At 38.9% G+C, this 23,704-nt stretch overlaps 1 protein-coding gene and 1 long non-coding RNA gene across 3 annotated transcripts in view; one reads left to right on the top strand and one right to left on the bottom strand.

Moving 5' to 3' along the window:
* Positions 1–21,422, top strand: part of LOC129527248 (engulfment and cell motility protein 2-like) — a 34,338-nt gene extending 12,916 nt beyond the window's left edge. Inside the window, exon 4 of the mRNA XM_055364165.2 lies at positions 20,793–21,422. Within this exon, the coding sequence (XP_055220140.2) occupies positions 20,793–20,796 (4 nt within the window). The 3' untranslated portion in view covers positions 20,797–21,422. The remainder of the gene's footprint in view (positions 1–20,792) is intronic.
* LOC134756443 (uncharacterized) overlaps positions 1–22,791 on the bottom strand; it is a 32,476-nt gene extending 9,685 nt beyond the window's left edge. Inside the window, exons 1-3 of one of the 2 annotated variants that reach the window (XR_010131108.1) lie at positions 22,585–22,791; positions 21,558–21,801; positions 13,912–14,511 (exon numbers count right to left, since the gene is read on the bottom strand). This is a non-coding gene — a long non-coding RNA (uncharacterized lncRNA). Of the gene's footprint in view, positions 1–13,911; positions 14,512–21,557; positions 21,802–22,584 lie in introns of those variants that run through there. The other variant, XR_010131107.1, reaches the window with a different exon arrangement.
* Positions 22,792–23,704: the final 913 nt, after the last annotated feature.

Genomic DNA, 23,704 nt, shown 5'->3' with positions numbered 1-23,704 from the left:
GCTAGTATGTATTCATTGAATGCGAAGTAAAATTTAATGTTCCTGGCAGCATCAGCCGTTTGGAATGTGGCTAGAAATCCAGAAGTGAGAGAGAGGGGCCTTTCAGCTCTGAGAAAAATGACACAGAGCTCACAGATACTACTCCGTAGGAGAGGTGTGACAGCTCCCTCAGGCCCATTGATTTAGGATTCTCTATAAAATTAAATGAAGGCAGCAGTTTAGGAAATGAAGTTATAGTAATTAACATTAGTAAGAAGTGATGGGCAACATTGGAAGGAGGAGACAGAAGAATTATGAAAAGCTGTCAGAAGAATTAAAGGCATTGTAATCTGGGACCATTTTATTTATGGGAAAAGAGCTTCACATCTCAATAGCTCCTCAGGGTATCACAGTGTCACAACACAGAATAATCACTGATGTTCTTTTTGATGAAGCCGACTCCTTAGCACTGACTATATTATAATCACTGTAGTCACTTCAGAAATAAAGAAATGTATATATCTTTAAAAGATTTGCATATGAATGGTCAAAATAATGGTTCTGAGAGAACCCTTAAAGCTTTGCTCCCTGGAAGATTGATTTATGTAGGATACTTGATTTCCTGGGTGGGCTAAGTAAATAAATAAAGCATAACTGTCAAAATCTGGATCAAATATTATAAAAAAGGTGAGCCTGTTATAAAAAATTTCCCAAAGCGCCCGACCCATTGTTCTCTAAGCCAGTTAGAACTGAATCCTAGACTACTTACTGTTGTAGCGCGTCCAGGCCCCAGCCCGTCTGCTGTAGGGTGGGACGGGGTTGCTGGACCAAAGTCCCTCCTTGTTTGGAGTCAGTGCTTCACCAGAGTTCCTTCTAGCCTTAGCGGTGGGGTCTGCCTGGCATGATGCGTGTGGCTTGGAAACCATCATGCTGCTCTGTGTCCATGTGCAATGTCCTTGTGACACAAGCGTCTCATTTTCAAGCGGTCCACATCTCTTTTTGAAGACAGTGCAGTTGATTGTGCCGTTAGGAAGGGAAATCCTATTTGAATTAATTTGCACTCACAAAAATGGGGAATGTTTCAGAGTGTAAAATACATTTGATGGTCAGTGGATTTTCATTCATTCACCCACTTTTCATTTGGGAGGAAAAAAATTTAAGAAAGTGAAAAAGGACCGGAGTTACGACATCACCTTCCTCTGGATAGTACCGACACACAGAGGAACCTAATCAATAGGTAAATACCTCTCGAACTGAAGAGCTTTTTCCTGTGATCCTCTGTGAGCAAAGTTGCCTTGAGGCAGCCATCTCGCCAGCAATTGCAGCACCTCCAGGGAGGGACCAAAGCCAGCTCTACTGTTTGTAGCCCTGCAAATCTAGAATTTTTATCCAGAGGGAATATGTTAAGATAGGCATGAAAGGGGAAAGTAACTCATCCAGCTGACACTGATTAAAAACCTGAATTGTTTAGGGCACTGACAGAACTAAGTAATCAAATGTATTTGCTCTCAAAGACCTTCTGGGCCGGTAGGAAAGACTAGTGATCATAGTGCGGTGTGATCCAGGTTTGTGGTCTGGGAAAGGATGGAGGAGGAACAGTAAGTTCTGTCTTGAAGTGTTTCTGGAAACATTTTGAAGAATGTCTTCAGACGAGCCTTGGAGGATGAGTAGGCAGACTAGGAATAACAGGAATTTCAGCCAGAGGGTGGCTAGAACCCAGAAGGAGTGTGTCGATTAGGCACAGGGCAAGGAGCAAGTGGGTGAGGAGGCTGGAGAGGTAGCGAGGACCAGATCAGGAAAGGCCTTAGTCTCATTCCTAAGGACAGCTGAGGGCATTTAATTAAGTTGGCAAAATATCTAGATTTGCATTTTAGAAAGAGCACAGGAAAGACCTGTGTAGCTAAGGGGTCCCTGAGGGAGGAGAGCAGCGCAGGAGTTGGCAGGTGGATCTGGAAAGAGGTATAAATCCCTGTTACCGCCTGTGGGGTGGAGTAGGGCCAATGTTGGGAGGTGGGGCCGGTGGGAGTGGAGGAAGAGAGCCAAGGATCTAAATTAAAAGGAGGCAACTTTGGCCAGGCGCAGTGGCTCACGCCTGTAATCCCAGCACTTTGGGAGCCCGAGGCAGGAGGATTGCCTGAGGTCAGGAGTTTGAGACCAGCCCGACTGACATGGTGAAACCTCGTCTCTAATAAAAATACAAAAATTAGCTAGGTGTGGTGGCAGACACCTGTAATCTCAGCTACTCAGGAGGCTGAGGTGGGAAAATTGCTTGAACCCTGGAGGCGGAGGTTGCAGTGAGCCGAGACTGGGCCATTGCACTCTAGCCTAGACAACAAGAGTGAAACTCCATTTCAAAAAAAAAAGAAAAAAGAGGCAAGTTTATCAATTGTCAGAAACAAGGGAAACCTGTGAGCCCACAGTGAAGGGAATACAATGAAAAATTAGAAGATTAGAAGTCAAGTGTAAGATTTAAGCTAAAGATGGACTTTGGAGTCAGCAAGCCCCTCCTCTGCCATTTTCCAATCTTTGATCTTGAGCAATTCACATAACTTCTCTAGACTTCAATTTGCTCATCTGGATATGAGGACTAAGTGAGCCAATGTATATACCATGCTTAGCAGGGTGCCTGGCACTCAGTAAGCCACTTTTTCCATTTTTTTCCCCTAAACACTTAATAGGAAACTTTTTTTTTTTTTTTGAGATGGAGTTTCGCTCGTTGCCCAGGCTGGAGTGCAATGGTGTGATCTTGGCTTACTGCAACCTCCACCTCACAGGTTCAAGCCGTTCTTCTGCCTCAGCCTCTCAAGTAGCTGGGGGTTATAGGCGTGCGCCACCACTTCCGGCTAATTTTGTATTTTTAGTAGAGATGGGGTTTCACTGTGTTAGTCAGAAGATCTCTATCTCCTGACCTCGTGATCCACCTGCCTCTGCCTCCCAAAGTGCTGGGATTACAGGCGTGAGCCACTGCGCCCGGCCCAAATATTTCATTTTCAAGGCTGGAGGAGTTTGAGGGTTCATGGATATTTCCTGCTGCTGTTTACTGGGGAGAAATATATTGGATGAGCTCATTACAAATTTCTATAATTATAATATCTAAAAACTTAAAGTAGTTAATGCTAATTTACTGTAATCGTTATCAGACTATAGCGACAGATTTTAGGATTCATACGACTAGTATAGACAATTCAAGCTGGGCACAGTTGTATGCGCCTGTAGCCCCAGTTACTTGGGAGGCTGTGGCTGGAGGATTGCATGAATCTAGGAGTTCAAGGCCAGCCTGGGCAACATGGTGGGACCCCATCTCTCTCTCACTTTTTTTTTTTTTTTTTTTTTTTTTTTGAGATGGAGTCTGTCTGTTGCCCAGGCTGGAGTGCAGTGGTGTGATCTTGACTCACTGCAACCTCTGCCTCCTGGTTCAAGCAATTCTCATGCCTCAGCCTCCTGAGTAACTGGGATTACAGGCATGAGCCACTGTACCTGGCTAATTTTTGTAGAAAGATACAGAACAATTCCAGTTTCCCAAAAAATGACCTTGTGCTGCTTTTTTCTTAGGCAAACCACCCTCCATCCCAGTCCCTGGCAATCACTGATGTCTTCTCTGCCCCTATAGCTTTAGCTTTTCCAGAATGTCATATAAATGTGATCATACTGCATATAGTCTTTGCAGCTGGTTTCTTTCACTTAATACAGTGCAGTTGAGGTTCATCCATGTCACTGCATGTATCAGTAGTTCATTACTGCAGAGTACTGTTTCATTATGTGGATGTACCACAGTTTATTTATTCATGTACACATTGAAGGACATGTGAACTGTTTTTGGTTTTTGACTATAGGTTAAATATCCCTTATCCAAGATGCTTGAGACCAGAAGTGTTTCAGATTTCAGTGTTTTAGGATCTTGCAATATTTGTATATACATAGTGAGATATCTTGGGGATGGGACCCAAGTCTAAGCATAAAATTTATTTATGTTTCATATACACCTTGTAGAAAATAAGGCGAAGGTAATTTCATACAATATTTTAAATATTTTCAGTGCATGAAACAAAGTTTGTGCTAAGTACTTATGTGTGGAATTTTCCACTTGCATCATGTCAGTGCTCAAAAAGTTTTGGATTTGGGAGCATTACAGATTTCAGATTTTTGGATTTGGGATACTCAATCTGTATTATAACTAAATATTGCTATCAATTTTTGTGTACAAGATTCTCTGTGAACTTAAGTTTTTATTTCATTAGGATACTTAGAAGTAGGATGGTTGAGGCATATATGATAGTTATGTATTGAACATTTTAATGAAACTGCCAAACTGTTTTCCAGGATTCCTGTGCCATTTCTGCATTTCCACTAGCAATGTATGAAAAACTTCAATTGCTTCACATACTCACCATTTTTCATGCTAGTCATTCTAATAAGTTCATAGTTATAGTCAGTATGATTTTAATTTGCACTACTGTAATGATTATGATATTGAGCATCCTTGCATTTATTTATTTGACAGATACTTTTTTTGGTGAAATGTCTGTTTAGATATTTTGTTCATTAAAATTTTTTTCTTAATTTTGAGTTTTGAGAGTTCTTTATATATTCTGGGTACAAATATTTTCTCTGAGTATGTGGCTTGTCTTTTCTTACAGTGTCCTTCACAGAGGAGAAATTTTAATTTTGATGAAGTTTACTTATATTCAGTTGTATAATACATTTTGGGTTAATTTTTGCATATGGAGTGAGGAATGAGTGTAAGTTAACATTTTTGCATGTGGATATTCAGTTGTTCCAGCATCATTTGGTGATATGATTATCCTTTTTCCAATGTTGCCTTTGCACCTTTATCGTAAACTAATTGACTATATTTCTGAACTCTAGTTTGTTTCCTCATTCTATGTGTCTATCATTTTGTCAATACTACATTGTTTTGATCACTGTAGTTTTTTGTATGTCTTAAAATTATTGTGTGATTCTTGCATATCCCCCCAAAATTGTTTTGCATTTTCTAGTTTTTTTTTTACCTTTCCATAGAAATTTTAAACTTAGTTTATATCTACAAAATATCCTGTTGGGATTTTGATTGAAGTTGCATTGAGTCTATAGCTCAATTTGGGGAGAATTGATGACTAACTTGAGTCTTACTACATGAACATGGAATGTCTCTTCATTATATGTTTAAAAAGTTTTATTTTATCACTATTTTAGAGTGTTAATGTATAGATTCTGTAGATGTTTTGTTAGGGTGAAAGCAATACTTCTTTGTTGTTGTTATGGTTGGAGCTATTGAAAAGTAATACTTTAAAAAGGATTTATTTTCCATTTGTTCATTATTGGTATATTGAAATATACTAGATCTTGCTAAACTCACTTATAAGTTATAGAAACTTTTTTTTGTAAATTCCTTGGGATTTTCTACATAGATCATCATGCCATCTGCAAATATTTCTCTCATTCAAATCTAAATGTCATTTATTTATTTTTCTTCTTATACTGGCTACAGCTTTCAGTAAAATATTGAATCATAGGTGATAAGAGTGGACATCCTTGCTTTCTTCCCAGTTTCTGGGGAAACACCTAGTCTTTCATCATTAAGTATGATGCTAGCTGTAGGTTTTTTTCTGCTTGCCTTTTTTCAGATTGAGGACGTCTCTTTTATTCCTAGGTTGCTGAGAGTTTTTATTATGAATGTATGTTGAATTTTGTAAAATGCTTTTTTATTAGTAATTGATATGGTTATATGATTTTTCTTGTTTCATCCGTTAATTATGATGAATTACACTGATTGCTTTTCAAATGTTGAATCAGCCTTGAATTCCTGGGGTAAGCCTCACTTGGTCATAATGTTTTATTCCTTTAATATATTCTGGATCAATGTGCTTATATTTTGTTGAGGAGTCTTTGCATCTGTATTCCTAAGGTATATTGTCTATACCTCCTTGTCTTGTATAACTAAGTGACTTGGACCTTTTTGATGTCTATAAATGCTTACTTAATGATAGTTCCTTCAAATTGAGCGGTTACAGTACAGCTTACCTCTCCCTTAATTTTGCCTTGTTTTGTTTTTTGTTTTGGTTGAGTGGTATCTTAGTATGTTTGGGCTGCTATAACAAGGTATCTTAGACTGGGTAATTCATAAATAATGGAAATTTATTGCTCACCATTCTGGAGGCTGGGAAGTCCAAGATCAAGGCACTAGAAGATTTGGTGTCTAGTGTGGGCCAATTTGTCACGGATAGTGTCTTCTTTGTGTCCTTACATGTTGGAAGGGGTAAATAAACTCACTCAGGCCTCTTTTATAAGGGTACTAACCTCATTCATGAGGGTGTAGTCCTTATGACCTAATTACCTCCCAAAGGCTCCACCTCTTAACATTATTACATTGGAGATTAAATTTAACATATGACTGGGGGCAAGCAAAAACATTCAGACCATAGCAGGTAAAATCAGAGCATTTCAACCTGGCACGGTGGCTCACACCTGTAATCCCAGCACTTTGGGAGGCCAAGGTGGGCAGATCATGAGGTCAGGAGATCGAGACCATCCTGGCTAACACGGTAAAAATCCATCTCTACTAAAAATACAAAAAACTAGCCAGGCATGGTGGCACGAGCCTGTAGTCCCAGTTACTCGAGAGGCTGAAGCAGGATAATTGCTTGAACCCAGGAAGCGGAGGTTGCAGTAAGGTGAGATTGCACCACTGTACTCTAGCTTGGGCACAGAGTGAGACTTGGTCTCCAAAAAAAGTTTTTATCAGCTGAAATGTTTTTGATTTTCCTTTCTTGTTGTCTTTATATATGAAATAGGTTTGTATGGATAGCTTTATATGAAACTTGCCTCCTATTTTCTGTATTTTTTGAAATACTTTAAATTATCCTTGGTTAATGTGATATTCCATATGGAAGAGATCAGAGGTTTCATTTGTTTCTAGGACTCTTACTTTCTTAGTTCTTTAGTTCTTTTCTTAGTTATTGATATTTATATATCAAGAAAATCACCACTTTATTCAAAAAATGTGCTGCAAATATATTCTCTAGTTTATGTGTTTTTCTTTACAGTGTTTTATTTCTGTGTGGCATTTAATGTTTTTTGTATTTACATTTCTCACGCTTATTTTGTTCTTTCCAATAAATGATTTATGAACATTTTCCCCAGTCTGAGATTGAAATATGTATATATGTATGTATATATGTTTGTATTCCTACCTGCCATGGCCTATTCTAGATCTTAAATCTTAGATTTGTTTGGTGTTTATTTTGAAGTAGGACATGAGATAGGCTCCAACATGCATATGTACTCGGTCTGTTAATTTTGTGTGGATCAATATCTAGTGGACCTTTCTTTGTTTACATCACTTTGTGTTTCAAATTACATTCAGGTGCTTCAGATAGTCTGTCAGTTTTTTCTCCTGAGTTCTCTCTGGGGGTCTCTGACCAGCTTCCATACAGATGGGCTGCCCTCTGTCTGGTGAAGGCTGTCACCTTGGAATCATCCTGGGATTCCCTTTGCCACTTTCCTTTTTTCAATATTCTCAATTTCCTTTTTTTATTTCCTCATGGTGAGTGTTGAGGGTATTCAGTGGAGTTGATGGTATGATACATGATTTTGGAAAGATAACGAAAAGCCAGACCATGAAGAACCTCATATGCCACGAGTTTTAGCTTCTTTTTAATGGTAGTGTAACTACTGAGAATATTTTATAGGTGAGTTATATTTACTCTTATAGAGGATCCACTGTGGCTAAAATTTGTAGAATAGATGGAATAAAGGAAAATTAGATAAAGCCTGTTGTAGTAATTCAGGAAAGATATAATAGTACATAGAAATAAGACAGCCAAGTGGGGGTGTCATTTTCACAGAGCTTGGGGTTAATTGGGCATGGGAGAAAGGAAAGAAGGGTCAAGGATGGTACCCAGGCTTCCGAGTTTGGCTAGTAGATTGATCCTCAGAGTAGGAGTATCATGTTTAGAGTAGGCACTGAGTGTAATTTTGGACATACAGTGTAAATGATTGCAATAGATCCTTTGCCCACATTCACCAAATGTTAACAGTTTACTATGTTTACTTTATGATTTATCTGTCTCTCTGTCTTTATCTCTTTCACTTTGTGTGTGCATGTGTGTGAGTGTGTGTATGTTTTCTGACCCATTTGAGAAGTTTGTGGACATGATGCTCTTCTAAATCTAATTACTTCACTAAATGTTTCCTTGAAACAAGCCGTGATTGTCAAAATCAAGAAATTAACATTCAGTGTTGTTAGCTAATCTACAGACCTTATTCAGATTTTGCCAGTTGTCCCAATAGTGTTCTTTATGGGGAACAGAACTTCCAGATCTTGAATTGAAGTCAGTTATCATGTCTTTTTAATCTCATATAATCTGGAAGAGTTTTTCAGTCTATGATTGCTGGAAATTTGAATGGCTTTGGAATTATGTGTGTATATGTTGGGGATGGTGTTGATATGGGAAACAGATTTGTGATTGTGGTCCTTAGACCGCAGAGTATAAATTAGAATCAGGAATGCATCTGGGGAGATGGATTTTCTACTGTCTGTTGCTGGAAAGGTAGAAAACAGATCTTCTACTCAAGGATGACTGCATTGATTTGTTTTTTACCCGAGATGAATAATTTGGCTTTGATAATTTGGTTCAGGAACTAGGTGAGACTGATGCTTAGATATGTTTGTATCCTTAAGTAGTATAGAATTTACATGGCATATACATGACTACATAAATTCTTCCTACCTGGAAACATACCAGTGAATAGAAAAGGATTGGAGTGTGGCCAAAAAAAATCGAGCTTCTTAAATCTATCTTGGACACACAGTGTTACTGTTAGGTGCTGGCCTCTGTTAAGCTCTCTTGGGAACTTATATATTCCTGTTCTCTGTAGTCACCTTGCTGATATTATGATTCCATATTTCTGACTATTTACATTCATTAACCACGTGTGTGCGTGTGTCTGTTTTCTGTTTGCATATTGATATAAATTATTTACAGTCTGTTTTTTAAAAGGGAAAGTAGCATTATTCCTTGTCAATACTTAGTCCTCTGTGTTGAATTATACCTTTAATTAAAGAGTGGTATAGGAGTATATGTTTCTTTGTGTCATGTATTGAGTATTGTCTTCATTTTCTGTTAAGCCCTCAGATGTGTAGACCAGAGATATGATCTCTCTGTATGCAGCTCTTCTCAGAGATTTATATCTACATGCAGTTGTGACTGACAGTTGTATTATTTGCTGCCACATTTCCAGTTGTGTGATTGAGTAGTGAACAGGCAGGCTTTGTCATTCAACTGGCCTGGATTTTATACAAGGCCAGTTGAATTTTATCTGAATTTGGGTAAATTGCTTAACTTTTCAATATTCATTTTCCTCTTTCAAGTGGGGACAATATTGTCAACCTTTTTTTTTTTTTTTTTTGAGATGGAGTCTTGCTCAGTCGCCTAGGCTGGAGTTCAGTAGCGCAATCTCGGCTCACTGCAAGCTCTGCCTCCTGGGTTCATGCCATTCTTCTGCCTCAGCCTCCCGATAGCTGGGACCACAGGCACGTGCCACCACGCCTGGCTAATTTTTTTGTATTTTTAGTAGAGACGGGGTTTCACTGTGTTAGCCAGGATGGTCTCAATCTCCTGACCTCGTGATTCGCCCGCCTCGGCCTCCCAAAGTGCTTGGATTACAGGTGTGAGCCACCGTGCCCGGCCAATATTGTCAACTTTTTATGACTAACTTTCAGATTTAAATGAGATAATATTAAAATTTAGTTATGGGATCTGGCACAAATTGAGAATGCGAAAACAGTAGTTGATATTATTTTACTTCCTGTCATCTGCTTGATTATTATAGGCTGTTCACCCTGAGAATTGAGACTGCCCTATTTTTTTATGTTCTCTCAAAAAATTTTTTAAATGTCTTCCACAAGATTTTGTCTCCACAGTTATCCATTTACTTGACAGCCTCTCAGCATACGTTAGAGCAAAAGCCTTCCTGGTTCTTCTATATATTTTGATTTATAACCGTGAAATGTTGCTGTTCAATTGCCAAGCAAGGTAAGATTTTCTCTGATGTTTTCTTCAGTAGCTTCAATTTAGTGCCTCTTGTATTAGTAGTTTTAGGGTATTTTTTGGCTTCTGTGTATCTGGTATATATTTTTTAAGAGTTTTTCCAGGGGCTTAATATTTCTTCTGTAATCTCAGTTTGGAAGTACTGAGGACCCCGAGAAGACCTCTGAAACTGTAGCAGGGTGAGAAATGCCTGGTGTGTCCTTGATATGATTTGGCTGTTTGTCCCCACCTGAATCTCACTTTGAATTATAATCCCCATGTGTCAAGGGTGGGACCAAGTGAAGGTCATTGGATCATGGAAGTGGTTTTCCGCATTCTGTTCTTGTGATTATGAGTGAGTCTCACCACATCTGATTTTTATAAGGATCTGACATTTCCCCTGCTGGCATTCACTCTATCCTGCCGGCTGTGAAGAAGGTGCCTGTTTTTCCTTTACCTTCTGCCATCATTGTAAGTTTCCTGAGGCCTCCCCAGCAATGTGAATCAATTAAACCTCTTTCCTTTATAAATTACCCAGTCTCAGATATGTCTTCACAGCAGTGTGAGAATGAGCTAATACAGCCCTAGATCTGAGAACAGTCCAAAGCAGGGTGTTGAGATGGTTCTGGTTTTTACCTTTGGGAGTCAATATTGGACCAGCGGTTTGGTTGTAATTTTGCTTATTGTAAGATTCTGGAATAAGTAGCTGAAGGCTCAGAAGGAGGAGCAGGGCAGGGGGCAAGAGTTTATGGACTGGTCCTAGGAAGGGCAGGTCTTTCTCCTGGCTTGTAACTCTTTCCTCTAAAAGGAGGAGCTATTCTAGATGCTCCTCAAGTTTTCTTCATGTTCTGGTGCTTTCTGATTAACATCTTCTGAACCATCTCATCCATGCTGTATTGAAGCCCAGAGAAGCCCTGGCAATTTGGTTTAATGCGTGTTTCTAGATCCAGATTTTTACTTGTTCTAGAGTACTGAGCAGAGCCTGGTATTGCTGAGATTGATCTAGATTAGGGGTTGACAATTTTTTTTTTCCTGGTAACAGTGAGAGAGTAGGCTTTGTAGGTCAAGAGGCAAAATTGGGCCTATTATATACCTTCCTATATAACAAACAAGGACACAAATTTCCGTGTGTACTTTTGGAGACAGGGTCTTACTCTGTTGCCCGGGCTGGAGTGCAGTGGTGTAATCACAGCTCACTGGAGCCTTGAGCCCCACACCAGGCTCAAGCGATTCTCTCGCCTCAGCTCCCAGAGTAGCTGGCACTACAGGTGCATATCATCATGCCCAGATAATTTTTAAAATGTTTTGATGGAGACAGGGTCTCACTGTGTTGTCCATGCTGGTCTTAAACTCCTAGGCTTGAGTGATTCTCTTGCCTCAGCTTCCCAAGTGCTAGGATTATAGGCATGAGCCACCGTGCCCAGACCATGTTTTTTATTGACATAAAAATATACCAATAATAATTGAATGAAATTTTTCTTTTGTAATACAGGTCTGTTAATGAGAAGAGAATTTTTTCAGGGGAAGGGGGAGATGACATTTTGCTTAATTGGGGATCAAAGTTAGTGTCTTTATCATTAAATCAATGGCAAATGTTCTCTTAGTGCTGATTTTTAATGTGATTTAATGTGTTTTGTCTTTGAAAATGTCTTCACACAGGTAGATACTGCCAAATAACAATATCAACTCATGAGCATATGATTTTAATTGAGCATATTTGTCACTGGGAAGGCATTTGTAGAATTCTATTAGATTCTTCTCTTGATTTCTGTGTTTCAGGATGTCATTACATTATAGATCAATCACTTCCAATTGAGGGGTGTGGAATTTCCTAACAAACCTCCTTGTTTCTCATCATTTAGGGATCACTATTTTTCCTTGTCCAGTGTCTTGAAGTTTGATGTTTCATGTATTTTGTCTATTTTTTGATTGTTTTAGATGGGAGGGTGAATCCTGTTTCTGTTAGTCTATTATGGCCAGAAGTGGAAGTCACTCTTGTCTATTTATTTTTAATGGCCTCACCACTGGCTTCGCTACCTCTGATCTGTCTTTGCATTTACTGTCATTTTTCACTAGAACAACTAATATTGTTTCTCAACAGTTCTACCATATAGAGTTAGGGCAAGAAAAGGGGAAAAAAAAGGAGAAAATAAAACAATAAAAGAGAAAGAACAAGTAAAAAACTTTTTCAATGGATGCTCCTACATCATTTCTTGTACTCACAGTCTGGTTTCTATATAGCAGCTTAGAGTACCTACATACCGTGAATCAGCTTTTGTTTCTTCCCTTCTCGGACTCCTCCAGTAACATGCAGTCACTCTGAAATAATACCCCTGCCCCTCACCATGTCCTGCCTGTCCTGCCTTGTCTAATTCTTGCCCTTGTGTTAGCCCTTGTCTTCTTTGGGCACACTCCATTCCAGCCCCATGGCTTGCCTGTTGCTTTTTGAATGCACTAAGCCTGTTGTGCTCACCTCAGGGCTTTTCTTGGTTGCTGTTTCCTGTGCCTATGATCTCTTCTTTCAGATGCTTGCATGGCTGGCTTCCTCAGATCATTCAAGTCTCTGTCCAAGGGTTACTTCTTCTGAGAGCCACCCTGATGACGTTATCTAAAATACCCGTAACCTCAACTTCAGAAACTCTTTAACTGGAAGCAACTAAACCACTTACACCTTCAGAGCTTGGGTATGACATATGTGGTCCCTCCTCCCTGGAAATTGCTGTGACTTGTCTCTGAATGAATGTTTAGAAGCTGGAGCAGTGGTGGGAACGTGGTGGTTTGAAGGCATGCCCCTGACACTGACCTCCACTCTTCTCACTCTCTGGAGCAACACAACAAGCAGGGTGAATGTAGAGAGAGGGTCTGGCACATGACCTTAGCCTTGCTGGGGAGGTAAGGTAGGCTCCATTTTTCCTGCACTGTGTGGCGGAGATGGTGCCCCTGTCCTTGGGTTCCTAAGCTCAGCATGAATAGTAGAACTTGGTGCTTCTGTAGGGTCTAAAATGCAGATGCTTTCTACATGTGGTGGTTTGGGCTTGCAGTCTTATTCCCAGGAGATCTTGAGCAGAACTGAAATGGTGGGCCGATCTGTCCCCATCTGTAAGGTTCGAGAAAGACCACATCACCTTCCTGCCCTTGAAAAGAACAGCTCCCTCTTACTACCTGCTTCTTTGCCACACCTGTCCTGATTGGGTGCTGAGTAGCTTAAGAAGTCAGTAGGCAGAGATTTGTCCCAGCCCAGTTAGGGAAACATAGTACTTGAAAGAGAAAGAACAGGAAGACCAGGCATTTTTTTTTTTTTTTTTTTTTTGAGATCAAGTCTCACTGTGTGACCCAGGCTGGAGTACAGTGGCCTGATCTCGGCTCACTGCAACCTCTGCCTCCTGGGTTTGAGTGATTCTTCTGCTTCAGCCTCCTGAATAGCTGGGACTACAGGTGCTTACCACCATGCCCAGCTAATTTTTGTATTTTTAGTAGAGACAGGGTTTCACCATGTTGGCCAGGCTGGTCTCAAACTCCTGACCTTGATGATCCGCCTGCCTTGACCTCCCAAAGTGCTGGGATTACAGACATGAGCTGCCACACGCGGCCAGATCAGGCATTTCTTATGGAGGCAAAACAAATGGAAGACACAGAAAAGAATTTTAACAAATATTGAAAACTCTACGGAGAAGGCAGTGGCTTTTTTGTTTGTTTGTTTGTTTGTTTCTGAAAGTCTAGAACTGAAGAGAATGGCCTCTGCTGGGGATAGCATTGGTGCTTTGAAAGGCAGTGTGAAAGGGCACATTGGACCATTCAGAGCTGATGACAAAGACATGGAAACTTGAGAGGAAACAATAAGAAGATACGAGTGGAGGTCCAGGAGACCTCATATGCCAAGTGCTAAGAATTTTAGGAGGAGTAAAGAACAGATGGAGGAGGATTTCCAGTCGAGGAAATCATAGCGGTCATCTTCTGGTTGAACATGCTCTTTTCTGATACTGCACTCAAATGAGAATAAAAGAATTAAAAGACGTGCGACCACAAGGGCAGAAGCAAAGGGAAATATGGCTAAAGCAGATGAATGTTGTTACCTTGTCTTTGTGTTTTGGAAGTTGAAAATTACCACGGACTCCATGATTTAAGGCAGTGCTTGTTTATTAATCTGACAGTTTCCATGGGTCAGGAGTCTGGGCTTGGTATAACTGAATCCTCTGCTCACAACTCACATACTTGATGTCAACGTGTTGGCTGGTGCTGAGATTCTCAGTTGAGGCTTGAGGTTCTCTTCCAAGCTCGCTGATTCTTGAGAGAATTCATTTTCTTGCAGTCTTTGACATCCTCACTTTCTTGCTGGTATTTGGCTGGGGTTCACTCTCAGCTTCAGGAATCTGTCCTTTTTCTTCGTTGACAGTTTACTGCATACCTGTTTACTTTCTCTTGGTGGCCAGCAAGATTGCTTTTCATGTCCTGAGAAGCAGGGACTCATTCCCCTCATGCTTCAAACATCTTTGACTTCCTTCCTCTGCCATCAGTCAGAGAAAATGAGTTTTAAATGTCTCACTTGATTAGCTTAGGCTCACTCAGATAATCTATCTTAAGATTAATGGAATTGGGACTTTAATTATGTCTTCAAACTCACTTCCCAGTACAGATGCTCCTTGATTTACAGTGAAGTTGCATTTCAGTAAACCCATCGTAAGTTGAAAATATCATGTCAAAAATGCATTTAATACCTCTAACCTACTGAACATCATAGCTTAGCCCAACCTACCTTACATGTGCTCAGAACACTTACATTAGCCTATAGTTGGGCAAAATCATCTAATGCAAAGCCAACTTTTTTTTTTTTTTTGAGATGGAGTCTCGCTTTGTCGTGCAGGCTGGAGTGCAGTGGCGTGATCTTGGCTCACTGCAGCCTCTGCCTCACAGATTCAAGTGATTCTCCTGCCTCAGCTTCCCGAGTAGCTGGGATTACAGGTGTGTGCTGCCATGCCTGACTACTGTTTGTATTTTTAGTAGAGATGGGGTTTCACCATGTTGGCCAGGCTGGTCTCAAACTCCTGACCTCAAGTGATCCACCTGCCTTGGCCTCCCAAAGTGCTGGGATTACAGGTGTGAGCCACTGCACCCTGGCCACAAAGCCTGTTTTTATAATAAAGTGTGGAATATCTCATGTAATTTATTGAATACCACCCTGAAAGTGAAAACCAGAATGGTTGTACGAGCATTCCATATATGGTTTCTACTGAATATTGTTTTTGTACCATCGCAAACTAAAATATCATAAAATTGCAAGTTGAATTATTGTAAGTTGGGGACCAGCTGAAGTATCTAGATTGGTGTTTGAATGGCCAGGATGGTGGGGCTTTGGGGGCAGGGGGATCTTTAGCATTCTGCCAACCATCACAATCCCCAGAATGGAGGGCTACACAGTTGTGGAAAGGCACAAGGAAGATGTCTGTACACAGCCATGGAGTCATCTATAAGACATTATTCTCCTGATAAGAGTCAGGTGTAGAACAGTTATTCATAGCATACTATTAATACCTTTTGTCTAAGAAAGGGGGTGAAAACAGAGAAGATATGTGTCTTTACTGATATTTTACAAAAGACAGAATGGAAAGTTAAATAAATTAAAAAGAGTGATAGTTTACAGGATTAGAAATAGAATAAGGAAGGTGCAGGGCCAGGAATGAGCTATGCTTCTCTGAATGTACCTGCTTTATGGTCTAGACTTAAGAACCAGGCAAATGTTTTATATAATGTTAAAAATAAAAAAGATAAAAATAAAGTGGTCTTTAAAAATTGAAAGCAATCTGTGTGTCAAGTTTGTGGTATGATTCCCCAGAGAAGAGATGTTTAAAGCAAATGCTTTTAAATTGCAGTATTATGGCAGAATATTTCTATCATAATATATCTTAATCATAATGTAATATATATATATATATATTTTTTTTTTTTTTTTGAGACGGAGTCTCGCTCTGTCGCCCAGGCTGGAGTGCAGTGGCGCGATCTCGGCTCACTGCAAGCTCCGCCTCCTGGGTTCACGCCATTCTCCTGCCTCAGCCTCCCGAGTAGCTGGGACTACAGGCGCCCGCCACCACGCCCGGCTAATTTTTAGTATTTTTAGTAGACATGGGGTTTCACCGTGTTAGCCAGGATGGTCTCGATCTCCTGACCTCGTGATCCACCCGCCTCGGCCTCCCAAAGTGCTGGGATTACAGGCGTGAGCCACCGCGCCCGGCCTGTAATATATTTTAATCCCATTAAGAAACCTTAAACTGCATTCAGTGTTCTGGTTGTCAGTGTTAATATATGTATTGCCATTTGAAACTATTTATATATATATATATATATATATATATATGGTGTGTGTTTCTGTGTGTGTGTGTATATATGCTCTCTATGGTGTGTGTGTATATATATGCTCTCTCTATATATGGTGTGTGTGTGTGTGTGTATGTGTGTGTGTATATATATATGTGGCCTGTATGGTATATATATGTCTCTATGGTGTGTTTGTATATATATCTATATATCTATATCTATACATGGTCTCTTTATATATATGGTGAGAAAACTAATAATCATGCTAATTCCAATAATAACAATATTATCAGTGTAAAATTAAATGTACAATTATAAAAATATAATTAAAATTCTCTCATCTTTAATTTGACTCAAAAGTGTTAGGATAAACTTATTTATTTTTCTATCTTTTTAAGGAAATTATATATTTCATGTGTATATATATATGCTCTATGGTGTGTGTGTGTGTATATATATGCTCTCTCTATATATGGTGTATGTGTGTGTGTATGTGTGTGTGTATGTGTGTGTGTATATATATATATATGTGGCCTCTATGGTATATATATGTCTCTCTGGTGTGTTTGTATATATATCTATATATCTATATGTATATGGTCTCTATATATATGGTGAAAAAACTAATAATTAAGCTAATTCCAATAATAACCAATATTATCAGTGTAAAATTAAATGTACAATTAGAAAAATATAATTAAGTAAAATTCTCTCTTCTTTAATTTGACTCAAAAGTGTTAGGATAAACTCATTTATTTTTCCATCTTTTTAAGGAAATTATATATTTCATAGTTTTATCTATGTGTATTAGTTTGCTTGGGCTGTAATAAGAGAGTACCACAGATCAGGCAACTTAAACAACATAAATTTATTTTCTCACAGTTCATCGGCTACAGATCCAAGATCAAGGTCCCGGCAGGCTTGGTTTCTGGTGAGGTCTTTCTTCTTGGCTTACATAGAGGGCTGTCTTCTGGATTAGACCTCCCCCATATGACCTCATTTAGCCTTAATTACCCCCTTAAATCTCCAAATGCAGCCCTATCTCCAAATACATACCTATCTTCAAATATAGTCACATTGAGGATTAGGGCTTCAACATGTGAATTTTGAGGGGAACAGAATTCAGTTTATAACACTAAGAAGCTAATATTCAAGTTTTAATTTCTAAGTACCATTTTCTACTCAAATCATGGTCTGTTGTATAAATAGGTTCCAAGTCTCTGGCACAGCTTTACATTTAGGCCAGAAATGAACAGATTGAGGCTGGGACATGTCTTTCCTGAAAGCAAGGAAGTTATCAGAGACTTCTAAGGTCATGTTAAAAAGAATGCAGGAGCCAATGTGAAGGAGCTTCTACTGGCCAAAAATGGAATTTTGAGAGTTCTTTATATATTTTAGACATGAGCCCACTGTCAGATATATGGTTTGCAAATTTTTTCTCTCTGTGTGTAGCTTGTCATCTTATCTTAACAGGATATTTTACAGAACCAAAGTTTTGAATTTTAGTGGGTTCACTTTATCAGTTTTTCCTTTAATGGTTTGTATTTTTGATGTCAAGTATAAGAACCCTGTCTAGAGCCCAAAGATTTTCTCTCTTGTTTTAAAAAATATTTTTTATGGTTATACACTTTTTTTAAAATTATACTTTAAGTTTTAGGGTACATGTGCACCACGTGCAGGTTTGTTACATATGTATACGTGTGCCATGTTGGTGTGCTGCACCCATTAACTCGTCATTTAACATTAGGTATATCTCTTAATGCTATCCCTCCCCCCTCCCCCCACCCCACAACAGGCCCCGGTGTGTGATGTTCCCATTCCTGTGTCCATGTGTTCTCATTGTTGAATTCCCACCTATGAGTGAGAACATGTGGTGTTTGGTTTTTTGTCCTTGCGATAGTTTGCTGAGAATGATGGTTTCCAGCTTCATCAATGTCCCTACAAAGGACATGAACTCATCATTTTTTATGGCTGCATAGTATTCCATGGTTACATGTTTATATTTAAGTTTGTGATCCATTTTGAGTTAATTTCCATATAAAATATAAGGTTTAGTTAGAGGTTTTCTTTTGGTTTTGGTTTTTGCCTGTGGATATTTAATTGCTCTAGTGTTACTTGTTGAAAAGGCTATCTTTCCTGCATTGAATTACTTTTGTGTCTTGTCAAAAATCATTTGGACATATATGTGTGGGGCTACTTGTGGGTTCTCTAAACTTTTCCATTGATCTGTTTGTCTGTCCCTTTATCAATACAACATTGTCTTGATTACTGTAATTAAGACTACTTGATCATAATAAGGCTTAATATTGGACAGAGTGGGTCCTCTCCTTTTATTCTTCTTTGTTAAGATTGTTTTAGCTGTTCTGGGGCCTATATGCTTTTCCAGATAAGTTTTGGAATGAGCTTGTTTATATTTTCCAAAACCTTGCTGGGCTTGCATTAAACTAATGCATCAGTACAGGGATAGTTGATATATTTACTGTATGGTCTACTGATGCTTAAACGTGGTGTCTCCCTCCATTTATTTAGCTTTTTTAAAAACCTTCTTTCATTAGCATTCTATAATTTCATAATGTTTTGTTAAGTGTATACCTAGTATTTCTTTTTGGAGGGGAGCAATTGTAAATGGTATTGCATCATTAATTTCAGTTTCCACATTTAACTGATGTGATTTTTGTGTTTCTTGATTTTATCTTCTACAACCTTACTAAACTCACTTATCAGTTCTAGGTGTTTTTTTTTGTTGTTGTTGTTTTTTGTTTTTGTTTTTGTTTTTTTTTGCAGGTTCCAGGAGATTTTCTATATAGCCAATCATGTCATCTGTAAATGTGGACAGTTGTATTTTTTTTTCTCTCTTGTTTGTGTGCCCTTTATTTTTATTGCCTTATTTTAGTATCTAGAATTTCCAGTACTATGTTGAATAAGAGCGGTGAGAGCAGATGTTCTTGCTTTGTTTCTGGCCTTGTAGGGAAAGCATTTTTAGGCTTCCATGTTAAGGATGATGTTAACTGTAGATTTTTTGTAGATGTTCTTTATCAGCGGAGGAAGGTCACTCTCATTCCTATTCTTTATCTCCAATTTTCTTAGAGTTTTTTTTTCTTTCATCATGAATGGGTATTGGATTTTGTCAAATGCTTTTTCTCTATCAATTAATATGACAATATGATTTTTGTAGCTGTTGCTATAATACATTGCATTAATTGTTTTTCAAATTCTACAGCATTTGCATACCTGGAGTAATCTCACGTGGTCATAGTGTGATAAAGATAAGAGATTAGGAAAACTGCTGGGAGCAGTGGTTCACACCTGTAATCCCAGCACTTTGGGAGTTCAGGAGCTCCCAGCACTTGAGCTCAGGAGTTTGAGACCAGCCTGGGCAACATGGTGAGACCTCATCTCTGCAAAAAATACAAAATTAGCTGGGCGTGGTTACATGCACCTGTGATCCCATCTACTTGGGAGTCTGAGGTGAGAGGACTGCTTGAGCCTGGGAGGCAGAGGGGTTGCAATGAGCTGAGGTCATCCAACTGTACTCCAGCCTGGGCAACAGAGCAAGACTCTGTCTCAAAAAAAAAAAAAAGATTAAGGATACTAAAATGAAAACATTAGTGTTTGGAGAGAAGACCAAATAGATAAACTGAATTGATATAGGAAAATAAGAGAATTCTGTAAGGTAGCTGAAAAAGCTGGCATTTTGTACACTGAAGTCATAATTGCTGTCTTTTAGAAGTTAGAGATAATAAGAATTTGAGTTTAGAGTCAAAAGGGTCAGTCTCCATCAAATACTAATATCCTAATCAAATAATTACTTGGCTGAGTGTGGTGGCTCATGCCTGTAATCACAGCACTTTGGGAGGCCAAGGTGGATGGATGACAAGTTCAGGAGATTGAGACCATCCTGGCTAACATGGTGAAACCCCCGTCTCTACTAAAAATACAAAAAATTAGCCGGGCATGGTGGCGGGCTCCTGTAGTCCCAGCTACTTGGGAGGCCGAGGCAGGAGAATGGCATGAACCCAGGAGGTGGAGCTTTCAGTGAGCCGAGACCACGCCACTGCACTCCAGCCTGGGCAACAGAGCGAGAGACTCCATCTCAAAATAATAATAATTATTATTATTATTTAACTTAACTTTACGATGCTCTAATAATCAAAATTGATAGTGGCTTGTGAACAGATAGATCACTTGAATAGAATAGAGCCCAGAAATAAACCCAAATGCTTCTGGGGGAGTTTAGTATATTATAAACATGACATTTTAAATCAATGAGGAAAAGAAATCATTTGCAGCTCGCCCTACCATACGCAGCAGGAATAGGAAGTCATTGGCAGAATAAAAAGATGGTAAGAACAGAACAGAATTATAGAACAGTACGTTTCTTGCTTCCCCACTTTTCAAAGTATTTTTTGCTTTTACACAAGTATAAGTGTAATTTTATTTTCTAAATGTATACTACTTGTTTTGTCTCTTTCTTAGATGAATGAAAAAAATTACACCTTTAGAAAAAGAGTTGTTAGAAAAAAGCCTTGGCTGCATGTAGGGGAAGTGACAGCACAGAAGAGACCAGAGAAGAGCCTCCTGGAGGAGAGCCTGCACTTTGACCATGCTGTCCGGATGGGTGCGGTGCTCTTTTCTGCAGAGTGTTCATTTCTATGCTTTTTCTATGGTTCCATTTCATAGAAAGATTTGGGGTGATGTTTCTTTTCCCTCAACTTTTTATTTTAAAACTTGAAACACAGAAAAGTTGATAAAATAATACAGTGAACATTGGTATGCTTTTCAACTGGATTCACCAATTAAGGTTTTGTCATACTTGTTTTCTCTCCTCCGCATATGGAAGATTGTATATGTGCCCTTTTTCTCCCTGAATCATTTCAAAGTTACCAGTATCATGGCATTTCACTGTTAAGTACTTTCGCAGATATCTTCTAGGAACCAGGACATTCTCCTATATAATCACAATACCATTAATCCCACCCCAAAAATTTAACATCAATACACTAATGATACCTACTGTATAGATTATAATCAGCTTCCTTGCAGCAATCTGTTTAGAAGGCTTGCATCCTGTCACTGTCCACTGATTAAATTTTGAACTCTAACTTGAAACCCTGGTTATCTCATTGCCTTCTTTCTTATACCCATTAAGTCAAAAGGAGCTCTCATTTTATTTCAATGGAAAACAGAATGGAAAAGAGGGGAAGAGTCCGTAGGTACCTTGGATAAAGTAAGAGCACTTACTACCATATGTATTCTAGTTCTGTAGTTTTCAAACTTCAGGGAGCATCTCAAGGCTTATTAAAGCACAGATAGTTGTCCTTCTTCCCCACTTTCTGATTCAGGAGGTGTGGGGCTGGCCCAGGAATTTGCATGTCTAACAAGTTCCCACGTGTTGCTGATGCTGAGGGTCTAAGGACTGCAGTGCGTGAATCCGTGGTTGAGTGGACATCCACCTAATGAATACATGTTGTATTTCCTTTAGCACCTGTGATTACAGAGGAAACACCTTTCAACTGGAAGGTATCATTAAACAGAGGATAAGAGATCAGCTCAGTAAGAATTAAATTTCACTTAATTGAAATGTCACTCAAATGTTTAGAAATAATATGATAGGCCCGGCACAGTGGCTCATGCCTGTAATCCCAGCACTTTGGGAGGCCAAGGCGGATGGATCACTTGAGGTCGGGAGTTCAAGACCAGGCTGTCCAAGATGGTAAAACCTCCTCTCTACTAAAAATACAAAAATTAGCTGGGCATGGTGGTGCATGCCTGTAGTCCCAGGTACTTGGGAGGCTGAGGCAGGGGAATTGCTTGAACTCAGCAGATGGAGGTTGCAGTGAGCTGAGATGCGCTACTGCACTCCAGCCTGGGTAACAGAGTGAGACTCCATCTCAAAATAAATAAATAAATACATAAAATAAAAATAAAACATAAAGGGAAGATGGGGCAGCTTTGTGTACTGCATGTCCCGAAAATGGGCTGATTTCTCTCAAGAGGCAGGGATTTAAGCTCTCTAGCCTACATGGAATACTTGCAGTAGAAAAAAGAAGAAAAAGAAAAGAAATGTAAATATAAATAAATGAAAATAACACTTCTCCCCAATTATAAAGGAAATCACTTTCTTTTTGTAATAATTTAGATGACAAAATATAAAGAAAAAACTTTAATTTTGCCACTGAAAACATTTTGGTTTGTTGCTTTTTACACTTTTTATGCATATAAACATTTTAAAAAGTAGAATCACAATACATGGTCTTTTGTCACTTACTATATTTTAAGCATGTTTCTATGGCAGAAATATATCCTGGCATCATCACTTTCAATAGCTGGATGTATGTTAAGTGAATCATTGCCACCCCAGAGGTGAATTTCCTTCTATATATATTTTAATGGACTCGAGTAAGGATTTTTGCACTGAATTCATACAAGTAGAATTTCTAGAGGAAAATAATATAAAACAGTTTTAGGATTTTTAAAAGAAATGTTCAAATCATCCTATAGGAAAATTGGTTGAGTTTATACTCCCACCAACAGGGACAGAGCTCCAGGTTCCCCCTTCCATTTGTCATCTTTGCTGGTCTTTAAGCAGAAAATCTCATTGTTTTCATTATATTTCTTTGATTTCTAGTGCTTTTGCATCTTTTTCATGTGCTCATTGGCTATTTTTATTCTTGTGGGAAGTGCCGGTTTCTCCATTGCCCATTTTCTGCTGGAAATCATTCATTTTTTTTTCTGAGTAATTTAAAATTTTTCTTTATAGGCTAAGGATACAAACCTTTAATGTCATTGAGGTTACAAAGACTTTCTCCTCATAAGTAATTTGTCATTTTGCTTTATTTATTTTTTGCTAGCCAAGCACCGAAGTCACATTTCACTTAATTTTTATCCTGCTGAGTGAAAACATTTTAACTTAATGATTTTACTGGAAAGAGGAGCAGGACAGAATGTAATATCTAGATCTTGCTCTGTCACCCCAACTGGAGTGGTGTGGCATGATCGTAGCTACTGCAGCCTCAAACTTCTGGGCTCAAGTGATTTTCCCACCTCAGCCTCCCAAGTAGCTAGGACTACAGGTGTGTGACGCCATGCCCAGCTAATGTTTAATTTTTTTTTTTGTAGAGCTGTGAATTGGCTATGCTGCCCAGGCTGGTCTTGAACTCCTAACTTACTCCACCTTGGCTTGCCAATATGCTGGGAGTACAGGTGTGAACTACTGCTCGTGACTGAGAGCTTACTTTTGTTTGCTAGTGGTGTTCTTGGTATCTTTTTATATTTGAGGCTTTTGTGCTAGTGCTGAAGTATTATACTCACCATCTGAGGTTCACAGGACTTTTGTTTTTATTATATTTTTATTTTTTATTATTATGCTTTAGGTTTTAGGGTACATG

The sequence above is a fragment of the Gorilla gorilla genome, chromosome 16 (assembly GCF_029281585.2).
Source record: "Gorilla gorilla gorilla isolate KB3781 chromosome 16, NHGRI_mGorGor1-v2.1_pri, whole genome shotgun sequence".
In the NCBI taxonomy this organism is placed as follows: domain Eukaryota; kingdom Metazoa; phylum Chordata; class Mammalia; order Primates; family Hominidae; genus Gorilla; species Gorilla gorilla.
This window is presented reverse-complemented; position numbering and strand designations above follow the sequence as displayed.